The sequence below is a fragment of the Delphinus delphis genome, chromosome 7 (genome assembly GCF_949987515.2).
Source record: "Delphinus delphis chromosome 7, mDelDel1.2, whole genome shotgun sequence".
Classification (NCBI taxonomy): domain Eukaryota; kingdom Metazoa; phylum Chordata; class Mammalia; order Artiodactyla; family Delphinidae; genus Delphinus; species Delphinus delphis.
In genome coordinates this window covers 86,815,584-86,838,820 of record NC_082689.1, presented here as the reverse complement: position 1 = coordinate 86,838,820, position 23,237 = coordinate 86,815,584, and the positions used below count along the sequence as shown (strand labels likewise).

The following is a 23,237-nucleotide window of genomic DNA, read 5'->3' as shown; positions in this document are numbered from 1 at the left end:
GCCACTGCCAAGGGCATCCACTGAAGTCTGGACATGCACCCAGCTGGTATGTATGAATGACCACAGGCTGTGTGACAGGCATCTCTTGCAGGTACCTCCTAAGTAACCTGGGCGCTTACTCAACTGGCTCAAAGACAAAGGCTACTTACCTATCTTAAGTATTTTATTATTTTAAGAATTATTTGAACATACAAATGCATACAAGCTGACTTTCAGTTCTGTGTATAGCTCCAAATATATAATTAACCCTTTTCCCACCAAATTTGCTACTTATTGATGGTCTTCATAATTTATAGGATTTTTTTTTTTTTTGGTGAAGAAAGAACAAACTAATAATATCTGTCTAAAGCCAATCTGTTATAGAATAAATCAATAAAGTTATCAGGACTTTAATGCTACAAGGGATAAAATTAAACTGTACTATTCCATATTTCATTTTAATTAATAAACAAATAATAAACTAAATTTGAGAGACAGTGATCTAGCTCTTTACCTGGAAATCTCCGCACAGACCCTGTGTATTATTCCACTGGTTAGAAAAATTTTTAGTATTGTGCTAGTAAAGATGGCAAAGACAAAAAGTCATGATATTCCTTGTTTTATTGAAAGGGATTTTAAATATATTTTAAACTACTTTTGACTGTCCAAGAAACTTCATTTTAAAATATGCCAAGCCTGAATAAATGGTTTATGCAATAAAATTGAAACAGAAATAAAGGATATCAAATAATATTTTAACATTTAGCTTCAGTTTACAGAATATTTATTGACAATTGTATGACTTCGTTTTTTTACTTATTTATTCAACAATTGAATTATTTGAGTTCATATTATATAAAAATAGAAGACAGTTTAAGATTGGAAAATTGCTACAAGAGATTTATGCAACCAGGGCTGTAAGATGAGAGGAGCAAGAGGGTTTGGCAACGGTATCTTCCTATGGAAGTTATCTTGTGATCAAAATTTGAGCTACCCAGGCAAATGAGGAGGGAAAGACTACCCCAGAGACAGAGAACAGTTTATGCAAATAAATGAAAGTAGGCGTAGGGCACCCGGGACAGGAAAGCTGGAAAGAACCAGATCATAAAGGTCTTTAAAAGCCATACCAAGGAAAATGAGTTACATTCTCAAGTTAATGGGGAGATCTTTGAAGGGACACAGGAAGTCTTATAACCAAATGTATGATTTAGAAAGTTCATTGGAAGAAGGCAGGCTGGAAGTAGTCCGAATGGTTAGAAGACTACTGCCATAGTTTGGGGACTGACTGTAAAGCCAGGTGACACGGTGGCTGAACACCGCTGCTGTCCTTGTATCAATGAGAGTCTGAGCAATTGTGGGTAATTTTAATAAAAATCTGTTGAAAAATATTTGATTTCTATTTTTAAAATTACATAAAGTATGCACTCAAGGGTGAGGTCTGTTTTCACACATTCATATTGTTTTACCTACTCTTATTCGTAAAATAATGAAAATGTTAACTGCATGGCTATACAGAGGTTTTGGAGAACTATTAGTTTTTTCTTTATTTTTAAGATGCTGCCATCTAGTGAAACTTTTGTAAAATCGCTTTGTGATGATCTCATGCAAGTTTGTATCTTACGGTCATTTCCTAAAAACAGTCACATTTTAATAATTTATGTTCTCTGCCACCCATGGGGAAAGAATTGTACATGCATTAAAACATACTGTAGGAGCCACAAGTGATTATTTTACATCGTGCCACAGATGTGACCACAGAGCTTTTAATAACAGGATATGGTAGGTGAAGTTTCATGGTTTCTTCATTGTGCCATTCTTTATAAATAATTGATAATAAAATAAAAGTGCTGCCTTTTTATTCCTTGAGTTTTCTAAGAAAAGCTGTGTTGTAAAAACTTGTCTAAGAGAAGTTAAGTTGTAAAATTTTTTTCATTAAAAAAGCACTTTAATTGGATGTGTTGGTGAGAAAAAAGAGAATTTTAAATTCAGAACTTTTTTCCCCAAAATTTAATTTCAATATTAAAAGTGTATCTTAAAATACAAACTAATTGCACATATGTATGTCTCTGTATATATATCTATTGAACCTAGTCTGCAAACCTCAGTTTTGATGACCTCTAAATCTTGATGGAGATTAACTGTATTTCTTTTCTATTGCTTCAAAAATTTGTGTTAGCATGAAGCATCTGTCATACTTTTATGATATGTATTGCTCATTTTTTGTGTTTTAGAAACAAAATACCTGTAAGAACTTTTTCTTTTATGATGTTCTAGTTCTGGCCACATTACAGTAAGGTTTCTAATTAACTGACTCCCCAATATATTGAGTTTCTCTATGGAAACCAATGCTATAGGGCAGGGGTCAGCAAATCTTTTCTGTAATGGGCAAAATAGCAAATGTTTCAGAATTTTTCGTTCATATGGTCTCTGTTGCAGTGATTCATTTGTGCTTGCAAAAGCAGCCATAGACAATATCTAAACAAATGAGATTGTTGTGCTCAAATACAACTTTATTCATTAAGAACAGGTCATGAAAAAAAAAGAAGAAAAAAAAAAAGAACAGGTCATGGTTTGCATCCCTCTGTTCTGGGGAAAGTACCTGTAATAGCAGTTTGGGGTTATTTATTCTTAAGAGGTGTAAAAACAATCTAAAATTGGTACCTCTGCAATTATTTACTTCAAAAACTTCAATCCATAGATGTGTTTCTTCGAAGTTGCAGGAAGTCTACAAGTTTTAAGAATGTAATTATTATGTTTGCTCTTAGTAAGCAAACAACAGAAGAACTCAGAGGTAAGACACGTTTGCAAAGTGAACTATCACCCCCATTTAACTATCAGCTTTTTAAAAAAATTCATGTCATTAACTGAGACAGAATAGAGTCAGATAGTAAGAGACTGTTAGGGTCTCAAGTCAATGTACAGGGAGAACACAGTATAGAGTCAAAAACAGCATCATTTTTATGGGTCACCTTTGTGTCAACTGATCTAGACAGGACTTAGTTGCAGGGATCCTGCTAATCTCAGCTGAGGTCACTCATGCATCTCTGGCCAACTAAGAGAATGTGGGTGAGTAGAATCCAGGCTGAGCCCAGGGGAGGATGACTCTGATCCACAATTTTTTCATCTTCCATCTGGGCCAGTAGGTTGGCCGAAGCAAGTCCTTCTCATATAGGTGGCAGAGGGCAAGAGAGAGCAAGCCTCATCACTCAAGTGATTAGGACATTCTCTTTGTATTATATGTGCTGATGTCCCTTTGCTCAAAACAAGTCACCTGACTGATCCCAGTGGCGGAGAATTGCACCCTGTTCTCAGTGAAGGAACTGAAAAGTTACGTGGCAAGGGACATGGATACAGGAAGGGACGTAGAATCGGAACCACTAAGGCAATTTACTACAGCATGCATAGACTTGATCAAATTAAATGACATGATGTGGGGTTAAGTGATAAACTGAAAATTTTATTAACTCCTTCAGGTTAACAGGATATACTAAAGCAGCAGTTCTCAAACTTTTTAGTAATGCAAAGCTTTTACATTCTTAAAAATCACTGATCACCTCAAAGAGGTTTTAATATTGTTTATATCTATCTATCTATCTATATTTACTGTATTTCTAATTAAAACAGAATTTTAAAATACATTTACTTATTTATTTTAGGACAAAAGTGGCAAACCCATTACATACTGACATAAATAATATATTGTTAGGGAAGCAAAACTGTAGTTTCTAAAAGAAACAATAAAAGGAATGTTTTATATTTGGCAGATATTTTATATAGATAGAGATCTTTACTGTTTGGCTTCATAGCAGGCAACTGGTTTTATATATCTTCTGCATTCAATCTCTTGATTTTTTTTTTCCTTTGTGAACCACAGGAATGAAATTGGACCTTGTACAGATATATATTTAGAAAAAGCAAAAGTAGTTTAATAGCTTTTTCAGTTAATTGTGAATAATCTTTGATACTACACCAGAATTTGACAAGTGAGAACTTCTTGGGAGTTGTGGTATGAAATGTGAAACCAAATCACTGATCTTTCTATGCTTTGTTACATTAAAATCCATTGGCTGATTTTTCATTTTGAATAGATCTTTTATCCATGCATGATATGTAACAATAAGCATTGGTCATTTGGAAAATATTGGTTCATTATTATCATATTTTACAAATATTGATATTTACATATTTCAGTATATGTTCTTTTAAAAATTATATATTACTTCTAAACTCATCAGAAATATCTTTAAATACTGGGAAATGGTCATATTCATAAAAGTGGATACAAGTTTTCCAAAATTCTACTTTATCTTGGTAACTACTTTTTTTCCTTGGCAACAAATCCTGTGAGTTATTTTCCTTAAATTGACAGACTCATTTAATTTTCCAAAATATGTCTGTCAAATACCTAAGTATGACCTACTATTGTTTGTATATAAGTTGCTCTTTCATGCAAAAACGGTTTTCCAGTAACCTAAAGTGGCTAATTCAGCTTGCAACTCAAATAATTGCATAAGTGCATTACTTTGAGACAACTATCCTACTTCAGGATATGGTCAAATGTCTTATGCATAATTCCCACATTAAATCTTAAAAACAGGAAAATTAAGATATTGAGATTTAATATAAATGTATTAGTTTCATACTTTTATCAAGGAGATATAGAAGTGAAATTAACTTTTTTATACTGTAACTGAATGGCTTTGACACACAATGACAGTACAAGCTTCCACTACCTTGATTTGTGCTGAGGTGCCAGCAATTTCACCCATCATTGCTTTTGCATTATCATTGCAAATGTCAACACAGTGAAGAAGGCAAAGAATGTCTTCTTCATGGTATGAAAATTGTTTTGACCTGAAAGGGTCTTGGGAATGCCCAGGATTTTGTGACTCATGCTTTGTGGGTCACTGTACCAAAGGATGAACTATATTTATGGTACAGCAGTGTGTCAAAGATTTTCTTAAGTATACTGTCTTTACTATTTCAAATCATTAAGTGAATTCAAAATTTATTATGTTCTTCCACAGGGTTGTTTGGTTGGCTTTGATCTGGCACATGCAGTTGGAAATGTTGAACTCCACTTACATGAGTGGGGAGTTGATTTTGCCTGCTGGTGCTCCTACAAGGTATCAACAAACTAGTTAATATATTTTTATTCTTTTATTCCATATTGACGTTAATCTAAATGTAAAACTGGATCAGTGGCCAATTTTAAGTATTTGAATTACTTACCTCCATTTCTTTCATTACTGTATTTTCTGACTCTAGTTAACTGTAGAGCACATGATAGAATAGTATAGGTTATTAAATTTTGCTATTTCCATCCTTTATAGAATACTATTCCTTCAATTCCCTGGCTGCTCTGTAAAAGTCAGGAGGTTCTGGAAAAAAAGCTCCACACTTAGAACTTAATTCAAATTGATCTGAGTTTTTTGTTGATATGTTGTGAAATTTCTACATAAGTAAAGATAATTCTTATGGAATCAACTTTGTACTGACATTTGAAGACAAGTTAATTGACAGGGAGCATGGATATAAAACCAATTTTATTTAAATTTAAGTGTTTTAAAAATATAATCTTTTATTATTATTTAAATAGTTTGTGACAAAATAATTGAAATGAATGAGCTCTGAAATGAGATAAATGTCACTGGAACTATTATCTACTAGTTGGGGCAAAATTTGGCTAAAAAAGTAATAGCTATTTATTCTTGATTAATAATGCTATGTTTCATTTTTTTTTCTTTAAACAAGGTAACTCTAAATTCTGTTTTTTATAAAAGTTCAAATAGTCACACATTCTGATCTTGTCAAAAGTTGGTTTCATAATAAAAAAGTCAAATTATTACATTGTTTACTTTTGTCATACATATTTAGGTAAACCCATACAGTTTAATTTATTCTCAATCCAGTATTTTTTTTTTAATCCAGTATTTAAATGCAGGAGCAGGAGGTCTTGCTGGTGCCTTTGTCCATGAAAAGCATGCCTATACAATTAAACCTGCGTGAGTACTATCTTTAGATTCTTCTTTGGTGATGAATAAATGAACTTGCATTAATAATATGCTAAATTTACATGAGCTCTTTAAGATGCTATCCAATAAGAATCTGGACTGATTATAATTATTTTACTACTCTATGGACAATGATATGCTTTATCGGAAATAAATGGTTTCCAAAGAGTTCTCTTGGTTGAACAAGAAATTTAATCACAAAAGAGAAGCTTCAAGGCTAAAAATGAGTCCCTGTAATCATGCAGAGCAGATGGTTTAATGCGAAGAGACTACTTAACTTTTTTTCAAAAATTAGACTTTAGAAAATTTCAGGTTTCTCACATTGATGGATAAATCAAAGGCAACTAGAGCTGTGCCTAATAGAGCTTCAAAGTGGTATGTGATTATTAAAATTACATCTACCTTTAAAGCTGGAAACTTATAAAATGGTCTTGTAAGGAGTATCTTCTGTCCTAAAAAATTTTATAATCCATGAAAACTGAAGAAGTTGAACACTGAACAACAGACTGACTACATAAAAAGAAATACTTTTCAATTTTTATATAGCACTCCATTTTTTTAGAGCAAGTATAAATGCAAATGTGATACACCAACAAATTTACACATTTTTATTTGACTGGGGAACTCTTAAGTGTTTCTATTTTTCTAATCTGGTATGGAGATAAAGAAATAATATCCTGTAAAAAAAATCCTTTCAAAGTTGTATCAGAGTGTAGGTGATGAGGAGACTGTCTAGACTCCTAATAGGTAATATAATGACATTTGATTAGTTTTCTGAATCTTCTCAGTCACTGGTTGAGTGGTATAATCGTTATAAGAATTGAAAGTGAATTAGTAATAAAGCTTGGAGCACCTCACATTTTTGAGATTCTGTGCATATAAATCTTACAAATTTAAGATGATTTTCTATAGCTCATTTAATTATGTCTAAAATTTCCACAAGATTTTAAAGTTTTAAAATTAAATAGAGCATTTTTAGGCAAGTATTTTGTTAGGCAGACATCTTCCTTGAGTATATTGTCAGTACATTAGATTTCTCCCCTTGTCCCAAATTCTCTGAAAAGAATATAAAGCGTATATTATATTATAGGAATACGATACATATTTTAAAAGGTCTCTTTTTCATTTTTAGCAAACCACATTGATAATATTTTACCTAGCATAAGTGTTTTCCATATAGACAGTATATAAGGTATTGCTTGCTTTGTGTGAAGACTCACTACCTTGAGCATCTCCAACTCTCCACTTATTTATTGCAATAGAGGAATCAGCAAAGGGAAGCGAGGGTAAGTAATCTATACAAATTCTAGAGAATGCAAGTGTTAGCAGTTTAACTGATTTTACAGCATCTCTATTGAACTTCAGATTTCTTTCACCATTATTTGCCTTTCATGGATGAGGAACTGGAGAGGGTGGAGGGGTTGTAGTGTGTTCGCATGTGCCTCATCTTGTAGAATCCCAACATCCTCTAGACCCAGTAAGCAATTGTTAAGTCTATGCTCCCAGGAGAAAGACCATGCAGACAGACCAGATTTACATTCCAGCTTGATCACTCACTTGCTGGTCCATAACCTGAAGAATGTCCTTGACTTCATAGTGTTCTAGCTTCTATATAAAGATAACATCAGCATTCACCTCATAGGCAATTACTGTGAGATTAAAATGGGATGATGCATGGAAAGCACTTAGCATAGCCACTGAAGCATGACAGGTGATCCATACATGTAGGCTAAGTATTTTGTTGCCTCAATGTGAAGCTGCATGTTAACTTGTAGAATTTTGCCTAGTAGAGACCATTTCTCTCAAGCAGGAAACATAGCCTTAAAGATTACAGCTTGTGACCTTTGGGACATTAAACCGTTTTGTACGTATTGCCAAGCTCAGACTGACCCTGTAAGTCTCTATTCCTTGAATTCTCTCTCGTACTGGCCTCACCATCTTAATTGGCTCCCTTGCTAATTAATGAGTTGATTGAGATCTTTATATGTGTTCATTTTATATTTGTATGAGAGCCATGCTTTTAACTTTTTTGAAAATTATACGTTATTAACTATTGTTGCATTTTAACTATCTGGCTTTGGAGACTGACGACTCAATTCAGTCTGACTCATGTAGCCCTTCTTACAGGAAAGCCTGTTTGTTGTTTCTTCGTTTGTCTGTTGTTAAAGCTTCTTTTTATGTGATATCAGAGGGACGAATTCCGATGGTAACAACTTCTACCCTATAGTGGAACGTAACTGCTGTTGATGTTGTAAACTTTGTCAAGTAAACTTTGTCGCTTAAAAAAGGGTGACATCTAGTGGCTAAACACATTATTTCAAATAAAGAGTACATATAACTTTTCCTGGTCCATTCATCCTTTTATCAAGTATTTTTTAAGTATATATATTTAAATCATTTTTTATTTTATATCATTTGACCCCATATTTATAGTGCAATGATTGTGTAGTCAAAGCCTTCGATAAAGAGGCAGGACAGGACGAAGGTGGAAGTTAGTGAGGGGCATTCTAGGTGCATGGTTCAACATAACGCATACATGTCTATCAAGGCTGAGAAGAAGGGCATTATGGGAGTGGTTGGCGGTTGGCCTACCTGCTATAGTGAGTGGATCCCGGAACATGTAATCCTGCATTCTAAAAGTTTAATATTCATTATATAATTTCAAAGTATCTTTTATATGATGTTCCCATTAGCAACTGGTAAATTATATCTGTACCAAGAAACTTCACTTCCTTCTTTTGTTTAAATAGGCATTTTGGCCATTGTTCAAACCTGATGATGACCTAAGACTTTTTCCAAGAACCTTTGCCAATAAAAAGAATGAGTAGAGGCCAGAGTCAGTCCACTGCATTAAGCATTGTAACTCAAGCTATCATTCTCAACTAGAATTTGACCTTTTCCTAGTTTATCATCACTTTTTCTCATTCCAGTGTCATATTCTAAACCTTGTCTGTAGCTAAGAATTATACAAAGTTAGAACTGGTTGTGAGTAAATGTTATCTGTGTCTTCTTCCTTCAGGGCTGACTTCAATTTAGTCTACACAGTTAATTATTGCTCTGAAATATGAAGGAAAATATTTTAATTATAAGAATTTGACAATCAGAAATGTATCACTTTAAAAAATATACTTCAAAATCTTGAATTTTTCTTTTTAACTTTATAAGTGTTGACCTTTCTGATAGACTTCAGATCAATATTTAACCTTTTGGTTTTAGGGGATTCAAGCATATCTGAGGACCATAAAAAGATTCTTCTGTGAGAACCTATAGACTGCAATTCAAGACACCACCACCCACCTCTTCTTTTTTTTTAGAGAGACTCTAGCATGAAAACAGGAGTGGATTATGTGAGCTATTAAGATTCCTTCTATGGCTTACTTTTTTACCCTGTCCAATGAAATAACACATACAAGAAAACTGCTGTTCCTCACTTTCCATGCTGGCATAAAAAACCTCCAAATGGTCTCATATATCTCTTGAAATGCTAGTTTCTCCTACAATTTTTTTTTTTAAGTTTTCTGAGTGGCCAAGAATGGGGCCAACTGATAATTTTTTTTAAATGCCGGAATTTCAAATCATGCCAACACATTTCCATAAACAGCTAGAAGTATTTGATTGAAGACTTTAAGTAGAGATAACATTTTCAAAGCTTTATTGAGAACTTGAGTCATCTCCTTTATTATAATAAGTCATTTGCAGGTTAAAAAGAACCAATAGAAGAGGCTGGCTGACATCAGTGCATGGTTAAGGCATATTTTAGAACTCAGAAATGTAGGTTATTATTATTATTAGGGAACTTAAAAAAAGAGGAACAATAAAAGGAAACAACATTGTTTCCTATAAAACAATATAGGGAAGTCTAAGAAAGGATAATAATAAGCATCAAGAAAATTTAGAAAAAAAGACTTAAAAAATTATAAGCAGGTACCATGTGTGACCCAACTGTACAATTAATGTTATATGGAGAGAGCATCTAATGCACATTTGTTCTGGGGAGCGCTGACTTGAAATATTTGATTCTACATACTTCTCCAGGCGATACTGGAGAATACCATAGCCCAAAACTCATCTATAATTTAAACCTTGTTTTGGTTTCTGTGATTCTTTCTGACTTACTACTTATCACATCCTTGTCTACTACCTGCATAAGGTCTTGTTGTTAAACGCTGAGAGAACAAGGAAGTGTAGGTGTGTGAATTCACAAGACTCCAAATGCTTTCAAATGGAACAGGCCAGTATCAATAGATTTCTCAGTGAGAGTTTTCACAGAATTCCTAGTTGATCTATGACCTAGACCTCCCAGGGCATCTGTTCTACCCATTTAGCATGTTTCTGGAGTTAGATGTTCAGTATGAATTAACATGGATGACTTCTCAGCCACAACTTCCTGCCCTATCAGACAGCCATATTAAATGTACTTGGCCATCCCCTTTGTCCTTAATGTGTACCTCCCACAGCCCTAATCTTCTAGTGTACTACTTTCCCTTGCTTCTGCTCCAATGTATGTGATTATTCTTCTATATTTTATAAGGTTTTCTCTTTCACTTTTTCATTGATTCTCTCAATGCCTCAACCATTGGTCCTCTTGCCCAGGAGTTTCTCATCCACAGTCATTATGTCAACAACAGACATTTGTAGAAGACACCAATTTGCATTTCCAGCTTTACCACTTGCTTACTTTCTAGCCCTTACTTTCATCTGATTGCAAATTGCAAGAGTTCCTGATTACCAAAGCATTATTCCAGTCCCCAAGATATATGACAATGTAGGGAAGCAAAAACTGTCATAGTAGGAAATTTTCACTAATGAACTACCCATTTATAAAATTAGCCTTTTCTAAACACCCTTTCCCAATTAGTATTAGCATTTATCTCTATGTTATCATAAAAAAGTTTAGACTCTTGCTGATTATAGAATGTTATAAGCATAACACAATAAAAACTTAACGCAAATGAATTGTAAAGTAACATTTTGCAAGAGATTCAGGATTTCATGATGCAAGTGATACTGAAGAACTGCTGAATCACAAAATCATGGACAATGAGAATATGTCAGAGTCAGAACCATTAACAGATGAAGCAGACGAAATTAGACACGGTACTTCAAAAGCAAATGACTAGAATATCAGGGATTAAAAGGAAATGATGAATGCTTCAAAAATTTTGTGGAAATGATCATCTTTATGCTCATGCTAAAAAAGTTAAATGTAATACAAAAAAGATTGTAGTTTGCTACCACATTTGTTAAAATACACACAAAAACTCCACAATTTATTATTCTTTTTAATAATTAGCATATTATAATTTTAATGTAAGTTTTGTCAAATTATATTTATTTTACAATTTAAAATTTTATTTTCAAGAGCATCTCAATCAATTCTTTTTTCCTCCATTATTTACTTCAAAAAGTATGGTTTACTGTTTTAAAATAGATGTATTTTAAATGGCCTTTTCCCAGTATTCCATTTGTAATCAAATAATGAGGACTTCCAATATATTCATACATCTTTCCAATCTTAGGAATTAAACATGATGAACCTTCCATTTTATCCTACTCCAAAACGAGTATCCTTTCTAAGGTGCTCACTGCTTTACCAAGTAAAGAGAATGTTCCTGAGTCAATTGAGGAGGCATGAGCAAATATAAACAACATAGATTTTTGTACAAGAAACTTTAATAGATAGAAATAAATATAGGATATTTCATATGATTTTTAAATCATACAATCTATTTGGAGAGATGCCATTTCAATAGCTGAATAAACAATTTAAATAACAGGTAACACAGGGATAGAATATGTGCCACAAGGCAATTTCTTAATAATTGCTGGGTGAATTTTCAGATACTGCCATAGAACAGTGAAGGAATAGATAACTTTAACTCAGAGGTGCTTTGGAAAAGCTTGAAGAAGTTGGTTCACCACCAACTTACAGATACAATTCCTCTGCAAAATGGAATGCTATGTTAACTGAGTAAATTTTCTCTCTCTTACTTTGAAAGTTGAAATTGTTGCCTATGAGGGAGATTTCACTTGATTAGTTTCATAAATTTAAGGAAGTATAAAGAAGAGTTACTTAAATGACATTTCTTTAAGGGATATGTCAGGTGATCTTTATCTTTTTATACTCTTTAGTAGAATTTTTATGGAATCTGAGTTATTGACTTAACATTTAAAAGTCTGCCGATTATCATAAAATTGCTCTTTATCTCTATTCTACAATATTTTAGAAATTATAAACAGTGGTAAAATCAAGTATGCTTCATACACTTAGTTCCAGAGCCATGCTCACGAGTGGGTTACACCTATTGCAAATCCTAGTCCCCAAAGCCTCATTGTAAGGGATCCAAAAGAAGACAATTTGATTGAAGAAAACTCATTTATGGATTCATGGCATATAACCTATACCTGTCTTCATTCACAAACCATTTTTGATCAATAACTCTAAAAGGATCCCTCATCTTCTTGGCTTGACACTTTTTTACTGTGCATAATCATCTAGACAATTTTCCTGTGTGAATTTAAGCTGGGATCATAAAAATAACGTTTATGCACTGAGGCATGATCACAGTTAAAAATTATTTCAGTAAATAATCTGATTTTCTCAATTTAAGAGATAAAGGAATCCTGGCTCTTAAAAGAAAACCAAAATAGTAATCATCAGTATAAAAAGATACATTAAAGCCATTGTTGCTCGCAAATCACTATTCTCAGATAATGATGACATAAAGATTAATTTGAGAAAACTGAAGTCCTTTGAAACCTCAAAATTTATTTTCTCTTTGAAAATTGCAGACTTGTGTCCCTGGAGATATATGAGGTCAGTGAACCTTTTAAACACAAAAAGTAAAACTTGTCAAAGAACTTCTGCTCGTTTTAATTACTTCAAGTTTTGTCCCTAAAGTAACCTTCAGAATCTGCAAGGGTTTTTAATGTAAACTATGGAGAGCTACTGCTAAACTTTTATTTGTTCTTGTTGAGAAAACACATGTATCCATCTGACTTTTTATGACTGTCAAAACAGCCACGGTGCAATGATACTGTTGTGCGGGGCAGCTTGGGAAACTGCTCATCACACACAGACCCACTGGGTCCTGGTGCTTCCAAGACTGAGCTGTGCCAACTTCACAGGTCACAGGAATACTTGGAATGCATTACTCAGAAGAGAGGTCTGAATTCCTATGATCCATTTTCTCTTTGGTCACTTGTTTTTAACTCTACCCCAGAGGAGAGGGTTTGATTGAGTGGGAGTTATCATTTTCTCTAGGATGGAGGTTTGTCCCCATCATGGTAACGTCCTATAGAGATAGCTTGCCTTCATTCTCTTATAAATCCTTGCTCCAATCAGATGTGGTCAGAGTCTCAGAAGATTTGGCACAGGCATGGAAACCTAGGCAGAAAATGCCCATTTGATTCTTTTTTTTTTTTTTTAAAGGGGGCCTGTGATCCTTGTGAGAATTCATCTTAGTATGTCCAATGTGATTGTTTGAAAAATTGACTAAATTAATTCTAAATGTTTAAGTACAAGGACATTGTCCTTTGAATTTCCTTTACTTTCATAATCCACAACGCCCAAGAAAATATTTTTAAAATTTTCTTGTTGGATATATGGCTCTTTCTTTACTCTCAGCATAACAGACAAACCATCTTCTAGCATATGGAAGCATTTCTACTTTGCAAGGTATTCTGAAGTGGGTATGATTTGCAAAATACTGTCAAATTAAATATGCATTTCCATATGCTTCTACAAAGACCAAATATATCCATGAAAACCAGCTATATACAACTTCAAAAGTCCTTCATGAGTATTTTAATCAACATTGCAAATAGTTCTTTCTAAAGTCCTAAATTCAGACATCTTCTTGATGTGTTTTGTGCTTTTAGCATCAATGTTACCACAGATTATAAACCAATATTTTATAGTAATAATACATTTCAATGAATCATATGCAGAAATTTTTTCTTAATGAAGCTTTCACACCAAGAAAATATTGATTTAGCTCTTGTAAGGACAGCATATTATTCTGAATCTTCAGGAAACAATTTTCATTAACCAAAACTTACAATAACAGGAAGTACTTTCTTATAACTATGCTTATCATACTGTTAGCTCACTGAACATATTTTAACAAGCCTCCTTTTGAGTAAGATTTGAAGATGTAATTGAATATGTAACAGAACCAAGTAAAGCACTCTATCTTAATGATATTTACATTATGATTGGGCAAATGAGTGGAGGAAAAGGAATTGAACCCCCATACATCCACAACTCCTTTCCAAAGCAGTGTTAAATCAGCTGACTTAGAACAGAGCAGAGCAATTGTGAATAGATGAATTTTTTTAGAAAATAGGAACTGATAAAGATCTTTACTAAGAGTGAGTTGGTAATATTTTACCTGTCTAATGTCATGGCCATATTGAGCCTTATAATGGTCATGCTTAGGGACTAGTTGCTGACATCAAGGGATGAATGCACAATTCACGGGCTGAAACATCCTGTTTTGTCAAGATTTTTGTTGTCACTAGCACCTTTGAATCTGCTTCTATCACTTAGCCGTAAGTTTACTTTTCCTTCAAATATGCTGTTCCCCAACTGCCTGGATTTAGGTTTTCCTTGCTCCTTCTCTCATTTTTAGTTGAGCTTTTGTTTTTTTGCCTTTTGTTATAGTTTATATCTGTTTTCTCTGATCCTTATTCCTATGCTGTAGCTCCACCTTTCCTATATGTGCCTGAACTACTGTTATTTTTGAATTTCAATATCTACTTGAACTTTAGCAATTGTGTTCCTGTTTCCCAAGCCTTTCTTCTCACTCTGCCTGGTAGTTTAGCAATATTAATGCCTCATTGTGAGAAATGGCCTAAAGACTTTCTGGGATACTTATGTACCCACGCAACCTGCCCATATTCCACCCAACTGATATTACTTCCCTGAAGGCAGTGTTTTAGTATGCTCAAAGTCACCCTTGTTTGCATTTGGTCATCCTATTGGATGGCTTGCTTAGAAAAGACTGTCAGTGGAGGCTTGAAGAAACACCTTGGCTGATTATAGATGAATAGAGCTTGGACTAACCAAAAAGAAAGAGGAAAAAAGTATACAATTGTTCATGAAAAGAAGTTAATATTGTCACTGAACATTGTGGAAGAATTTTGACTTATAATCTTTTAAGGCACAGCTGCATAATGTCCTTGTACCACATTTACATTCATTAAAGAAATATTTATGGAGCATCTACTATATTCCAGGCATTTTTTTTAAGTGTCTGGGATATATGGACAAATAAAGCAAAGATTCCTCCCCTTATAGAGCTTACATTCCAGTAAAAAAAGATAGCTTATACACATAATAAAGAGCAAATTGCATGATATGTTTGAAGTTGATAAGTCCTATAGACAATTGGAAAAACAGGACATTAAAAGGAGGTATAAGAATACTCTGTGGGGCTTCTCTGGTGGCACAGTCATTAAGAATCTGCCTGCCAATGCAGGGGACACGGGTTTTTGCCCTGGTCCGGGAAGATCCCACATGCCGCACAGCAACTGAGTCCATGAGCCATAACTACTGAGCCTGCGCTCTAGAGCCTGCAAGCCACAACTACTGAGCCCACGTGCCACAACTACTGAAGCCCGCATGCCTAGAGCCCGTGCTCCACAACAGGAGAGGCCACCGCGAAGAGAAGCCTGTGTACCACAACAAAGAGTAGCCCCCGCTCAATGCAACTAGAGAAAGCCCATGCACGGAAATGAAGACCCAACACAGACAAAAGAAAAAAAGAAAAAGAATACTCTGTGGAATCCTTGGCATTGCACAGTATTAAAAAGGCATTCAGGAAAGCTCACCATTGGGAAAATATAATGTGGATGAAGAGGTGAATGAGGTGGAGACTGGACCAAATAATTATTTGGTGAAGAGGGCTCCAGGCAGTGGGAGTATTTTATCAAAAGCTCAAAGACAAGAGTGTGTTGAGAAAGCCAGCATGGCTGGAATAGAATGAATAAGCTGGAGATGAGTGAGACAAAGTGGTCCAGAAAATGCAGGCCCTTATAAGGCAATGTAAAGATTTGGGATACATTGCCCATTTTGCTGAAAAGTGACATGACAGCAAATTTAAAATGATAATTCTGGTGGCTTTCTTGGGAATAGGTTGTAGGAGGGTAAGGGAGACCTTACTTTGGGAGACTTTGGGAGACCTGCTGGGGAGCCATTAAGGAATGCAGACAAGAGGTGACAACAATTCAAAGCAGGGGAGCAGCAAAGGAGGTGATGAGAAGTTGTAGGCTTCTAGATTTATTACAAAAGATAGGTGGCAGCACTCTGAAGGAGGTCAGAAACAGAAATGTGGATGTCAGTTAAGTGATGTTTGCAATCACACAGAAGTGAGCCACTCACTATCTAAAATATAGTAATGGCAAGAGGGATAAAGAAAGCAGGACAGAGTTAAAAGTTATTAGGAAATTAGAGGACATAGAGAAAAGTTTGGCTAGAGGGACAAGAATGAGGGGAGAATCAGACTGATGTCTGTCCAAATGATACTAAAATACTCAAATGTCATACAGTTATTTCAACTATCAACTAAAAAAATATTTCTTGAGCATCTACTACAGGCAAAGCAGTATGCAAACCCTGGGGATACAGACAAGAATAAGCCTGTTTTCTTGGGATTTATCATTCTGTGTGACAGGGAAAAGGAAGAGAGACGTTGGAGAAAGTCTCCTAACTCTTAGTCAGACTGAAAGGGAACAGGCAGTGGTGGGGTGTTCCAGGCAGGATCATCGAGGTCCTTGTGTTTCAAGTTAAGGAGTTTTGATTTTTATCTTAAAAACAAAGGGGTGCCATTGACTGCTCATATGGAACAAGACTGCAAATTCAAGTCTCATCACCTCTCCAGGTATTGGTTTGATTATGGGAAAAATAAATAGTTAGGCCGGGGCATCTTTAAGATTCCCTTCCAGTTTTCAAACTCTCTGATTCTTCAGTAATAAACATGAAGCTTTCGAATAAGGTAAACTGCTGATAGGGATAACTCAGAAATTAAAACCAATTTAATGGAAATCTGTGCATCATCGGTTATATTGAGTTTGATGACCCTCTTCCCTTCTGTTTTTTTGTAATAGGTGGATACAGTAATGCCCAGTAAGTTCAGACAAATTTATAACAAACTTTACTGTAACTTTCTCATCTTTTTCATTTTCTCAAGTATGAAAGAGTACCATGTTCACATTTCCTAAGCTCAGCTACCAAATTTTTTATTATGAAAATTAAGACTATATAAAAGCTATTTGAATGAATAAATTTCTCATTACATCCTCAATAAAACAACCTTTGTGGAACTTTTGATTCTGTGAAACCTGATTATTTGATGAGGATTTTAAGTAATATACTTTCACTTGAGGTTCGGTTACAGAGGACATTAGGATATGAGATAACAGACAAACTTATTCGCAATTGCTATTACAGATTTTGTTTAAAAATAAACAATTATGCTGTACCCCAAATGTTCCTTTTTTTTTGTAATGCTATAACAGTTTTGTTGATTCAACACATTTTCTGAAACCATGAAAGCAGTAAGACAATTGTATTTAGTTCTAAGTTGTGCCCGAGAGAGAGAGAGAGAGAGAGAGAGAGAGAGAGAGAGAGAGAGAGGGAGAAATAAGAGAAGAGGGGTGGGGAGGGGAGGGAAGAAGAAAGGAAAGAGGAAGAGGGAAAAGAAGAGGAAAAGGAAAAGAAAAAAAAAGGAAACTTACTCCCAGTCAGGTTTATATTCCTAAGCACAGACTTAAATTATTAAATGGTGGTGATAAATTGCCAAATTAAAGGACATCATGAAAGCAGTTTTTAATGCAAATGTACTTCCTTAGAAAAGATTGTGATCTATTTCTTTATATGTGGGATTTTGCTCCAATGAATAATTGCACTTTTAACATAAGCTAAGAAAACCGGGATAAGTTGTTTTGTTTAGTTTTGGTGAGGTATGGGGTGAGGAGAGGTAAGGGGTTTGCAGAATAAGTTAAATTAATTCAGTGCATGAAATATTTAGGGATTCATACTGGAGATTCTGCCATTAAAGTCTTGCTAAGGAGATCAAGGAGCATTTTGATATTTCATTTCATAACTCTTAGCATCCAAAATCATATTGATTGGATCCCTAGTGGCTTCCTCTTACTGAATCTGAATATCATGGCTCAAAGATGCCTTTATTGTAAGTGATGCTTTCCATTTGATAATACTTATTTGAAACTCCTTTTAGGAAATTTATGATGTTCAAGAACAAAAAGCATATTAAAATCTTTACTTTTTATTATTTATTGGATCTCTCCCAACACCTTCTCTCAAAATTCTGTTAACATCCTCATTTTAAGTAAATTTACTCACTGCTTGATTTTTAATTTTTGATGGCAAAAGATTCAAATTTCTATCCTAGTATGATGAGATTGCATCTTAATTGTTATTGTTCATATTCAATTTGTAGATATGATTTATGAGCTTGTGATAATAGCTACTTATAAGCTAATTTAATGGTTTTTAATTTTACTGCATTAGCTTTAGAATATTTGTCTTTAGAATTCATGCCACGATTTCATTTATATTACATTTCTTTTGTATTTTGATTTTCCCTTTCCTGCATTCCAAGTGGTGGAGTCTTAAAATGAATTTAATTTTCCCCTAGGTTCTTAGAAATGTATTTTGAGTTTGAATAAATATTCTTTGAAATAATCATTTCTTTATTTGACTTTAAACAGCCCCCATTCCATCTGTCAAGACTTCAAGGTGTAATATATGATCGATACACATACTCAGATTCATTAAATTAGATACCTAGGTCCATGCATTTTGAAGAAAAGAAACTGACTACAGTGATTATGAAAGGACAGAGTCAAAAAACTTTTTTTTTGAGGAAGGAAAAACATTGTGTATAAAAAAATGTGGCTGTCATCTAGCCTGGCATTTTGCCAGGTCAGAACCTTAAGCGTAGTATTTAAGTAATCTAAGGAATATTGGGGTTTTTTTAGACTCCTTGATGAATTAAAAAAAAAAAAAAAAGACTGCCCAGGCGATTTTGCATGTGTTTGTGAATATACTTGGTCATGATGGTCTATACCTGTATTTGGGCTTCAAGGACTAATAACTGTATTATCTTCAACTAATTTTTTTTTTTAATTAATTTTTTTGGCCACCAACGTGAGGCATGTGGGATCTTAGTTCCCCGACCAGGGATGGAACACACGCCCCTGACAGTCGAAGCAGAGTCTTAACCACTCGACTGCCAGAGAATTCCCCTATCTTCGACTATTTATCCAGCATCTTGGAACCTCAATTTTCTCATCTGTTTAATGAGGACGATAATAATATCTACATCACAGGATTCTTTTGTAGATTGATTGTTTAGAACAATGTTTGATTCATAATGAAATCTCAATTAACATTTGTTTTTGTTGCTCTCAAAATTAATAAAACAACTACAAGAACCTAAATCAGGACGAACCCACAAAATCAAATCAAATTCTTTTGAGTATTTTTACAAGATCTTTGCTTGATGTTTGAGGAGTCAGTCACCTGGTTTCATGTTGTTCACTTTCCAGCATTGGAAAATAATATGGGGAAAAGACTTTATCTTTTTAACATACTATTTTAATAAACAGAATTCTTTTTCCTTTTCTTATTTAAATTAACAATGATTTTCAAAATTTTAATCTAGTTATGGTAAAAGTTATATTAGTATGGGCTCTTATATTAACATATATCATTGATGTTATTTATCATGAAAATATTCAGGATAACCTGAAAAATGTCAGGAGTTAAAGAAGAGATTCTAAGATCCTTTTACTTTACAAGGAATTATGGGTAAAAATAAATTTTAATAAGATAAAAATGTCATTCTCTTGTTGTAACACCCCATTCAAATTATTACTTTTTATCAAGTGAAAGTATAGAGCAATTAATTTTAGAAAGTTGTAATTATTTCCAGAAGAAATAATATTTAGAATTTCATTAAGATTATAGATACCACAAATGATTAAAAGAATATGGTAATTATTAATCTTTTATATCAGAATAAAGACATAGAGGAAGAAAAGCATCACATGAAAATCAGTGACAGTTTGGGACAATTAACCACTATTGGCTTCAGGAATTTGAAGCACATACAACATGGAATAGCTCCTCTATCCTCTTTTTTCATAACTGTAAGAGTATTTGTACTATGATTTGTTGAGTTGTTTTGATGAAAATTTTCAAGTAATTGCTTTGGTAACAGAGTTCAGTGATGTCACTGTCACATCTAGATATCAGACTTTACTGCCATATATATTATCCTCCTGCTCTGGAGCACTCTCACCCAATTTACTACTACTTGTTAGGGAATTATGGTATAAATAGCCTCTATTGAAGAGCCGTGTTTTCTTTCTTCTGTTTCTCCTACTCTACTTTTCTTCTCTTAATGAGTTCAATATTCACGTTGATGAAACTGAAACTTCTTACCTTTTGAGTCTCTAATTTCATTTCTTTCAGGGTTTCAATCCACTCAATGTCTTACTCCTAACAGAATCTGTCAGCAACTCTGTCTTCCTTAGCTCTTGTTTAACATCAGACATCTAGGTTTGAGTCCATTTTCCCTCTCTGAATTCTTTCTACTTTGCTATGTCACCTGAATCCATTCTTCTTGAGGAAGAGACACAGGTCCCACCCACAATTCTTAATTGTGAGCCACATAAAGGCATGAACACCAGGAGTCAGAGATGGGGGGCTACCCACCCACCCTTTGTTGAATTAATATTTGTTTAATTAGTTTCTACCCCGAGTCACACCCACACCCAATAGACTTTAAGCTCTTTGTGGGCAGGAACCATTTCTAGTACAGCTCACTGTACTATTTCTATCTCTTGCTTCTATCAAGGTGTCTCAACTATTTTTGAAGAATTATAGAGTGAAATGTAGGAAAACTCTAATAAGCTTGATAAAAGAAAGGTAATTTAATTAGTCACATAAATGATAGAAATAGAGTCCCTTATAACAAGCATCAACTTTACTCTAACTTCACACTAATTTCCATTAAACTATTTTATTTTACCTGAGTCTACTTTTAGCATCTGCTCTTCTACTCAGCTTCCAGGGACTGACCATCTCAGCTTCTATTTGCTTATTGGTTTGTTAAGATACTTGCTTTGAACCCCCTCCTTCAACTTCCTTCTGATGATGTTATATCAACCACAGCTTCTCACTGTGGGTCAGTGTTTCTGCTCACTTACTGGGCAGGATGTGGGCTTAACTAGCTACATTCCTTTAGATGATCACTCAAACTCTGTAAGCCTTACTTTTCTCAAATATAAAATGATGGAAACAATACCAACCTCAGAATGTTGTTGCAAAGATTAATAAGTAAGATGACATGAAACGATCTTGCCCATTTTCCAGCAAACATATCTTTGTTTCTGCCCTTTTTTTCCCTTAGCAGTTCAATATGCAAAAGCTTTGCCCAACCATGCCTTTTGAATAGGATTTCCTGTTGGCATAAGAACAAGCAATTTGATTTGATAGATCACTCCGAAATGTTCTATAGGATTATATAATTCCCATCCAGAAGTGACATAGATGTGGTGGCTAGGGGTGATGGATGGCAAACAATTAGAATCTCCAATGCGGCTGGCCCAGAGGTTAGTCTCCCAGTATCTTTTGTACTAAGCCATTGGATAGAAAAATATAATCTCTTTAGTGAATAAATTCAAAAGAAGCATATTATCATCAAATAATGAGGCAACTCAGAAAAAATTACAATATCATATTTGTACTTTTTCAGATAAAAAGTTAAAGTACTTTTATGGACTCAGTAAATAAAGCATAAAAAATGATGCCTTGACCTCAGTTATAGACTCAGGTCCAAGTACTTTTTCCCCTAAAGAAGAAAACTTTTTCCCTCCGTGTATTTACTTGTTCCTTTTATATTTGGGCTATGAACGTGCCATCAGTACTTTTAAGCATGAACTATAATTTCCTCCTATGATACCACGTTCATATCTAGGTCTTTGATGGTATCTTTGGATACCATGTATCTAGGTCTTTGATATTTCTGTCAGATATGCCCAGCAATCATAAATCATACTCCTGAATTTTTAATAGCACTCCACAAACAGAAATGATAAATACCTAGTCTTTTTAATGAATACACAAAAATGAAGGAAAAGTTGCTAAATAAGAAAAAAAGTATTGAAGTACTCTCCCAATTTTTATTTTAAACCTGTTGAAAAAAGATGGAAAAAAAAATTCCCAGTTTTCCATTACCCTGTCTCATAGCCACTGTATTTGCCTCAGATTTTTAAAAAAGAAAATGCCAAGAGGAAAATTTTGAATCCGTTTCCAAAGAAAGCATTACATGCAAAAGGGCTCACACATTATGTTTTTGATTTGTAACTATAGAAGAAATCATTGTCTTTAACAAACTGTAGTATTTTTCTTCTCTTTCAAAAGATAGAAATAACATAAAAAAATAGTAAATGCCTCTGTACTAAATGATAGTGAATGAATCTAATTCATTCAGGCTAGAACTCCTTTCTTTATTCCTCTTTTTTTATGCAAACATAATCTTAGCCTCAATAGAAAAGGTGATACTGAGTTCCCCTCAGTACCCAGCACAGTTTTATGCCTGCTGAAAGAATGGGTTTTCAATAAATATACACCATGATAAATATAAGCACCTCAAATAAACAATTACATTGTACACTGATTTGTTTTCCCACTCAATTTAACTCATCCATATAGCTCAGTTATGTGTTCAGATTAACTAAAGAAAGGTTCTGATTCTGGATATTTAATACAAAAACATATGAGAACTTTGATAAACATACTTTTCATTTTATAATTGATTTCAGTTGTCATCAGAAATTTAATAATTTTTTAGTAAGTTACATATGTAAATGTCACCAGACCATAAACTTAGGTGGACAAATAATTTTATTTTCTTTATTTTCATCTATCAACTCATTTGACTCAGGAAATTCAGTCTTATAACTTTATTTAGTGACTTTTATACTTAGTGACTTTTCTCTTAGTGACTTTTCACTTAGTGACTTTTATACTTAGTGACTTTTCTCAGTAAATTCAGAATTTAAGCTCTGTCAGTTCAGAGTTCTTTTCTTGTCCTTCTCTCCTTAGGATGGCATCTAAGGTTGCACGATGGGTGACGTACAGAGTGCCCAGACATAGATAAAGGAGAGGCATCTTGTCTATAGCCATCTCCTGGAATCCATTAAAATGTA

General features: G+C 34.0%; 1 protein-coding gene across 2 annotated transcripts in view; it reads left to right on the top strand.

The window, feature by feature from the left end:
* Positions 1-23,237, top strand: part of KYNU (kynureninase) — a 96,040-nt gene that overhangs the window by 51,771 nt on the left and 21,032 nt on the right. For both annotated transcript variants that reach the window (XM_060016864.1, XM_060016865.1), the window contains 2 exons: positions 5,007-5,105; positions 5,911-5,984. In XM_060016864.1, the coding sequence (XP_059872847.1) occupies positions 5,007-5,105; positions 5,911-5,984 (173 nt within the window). The remainder of the gene's footprint in view (positions 1-5,006; positions 5,106-5,910; positions 5,985-23,237) is intronic.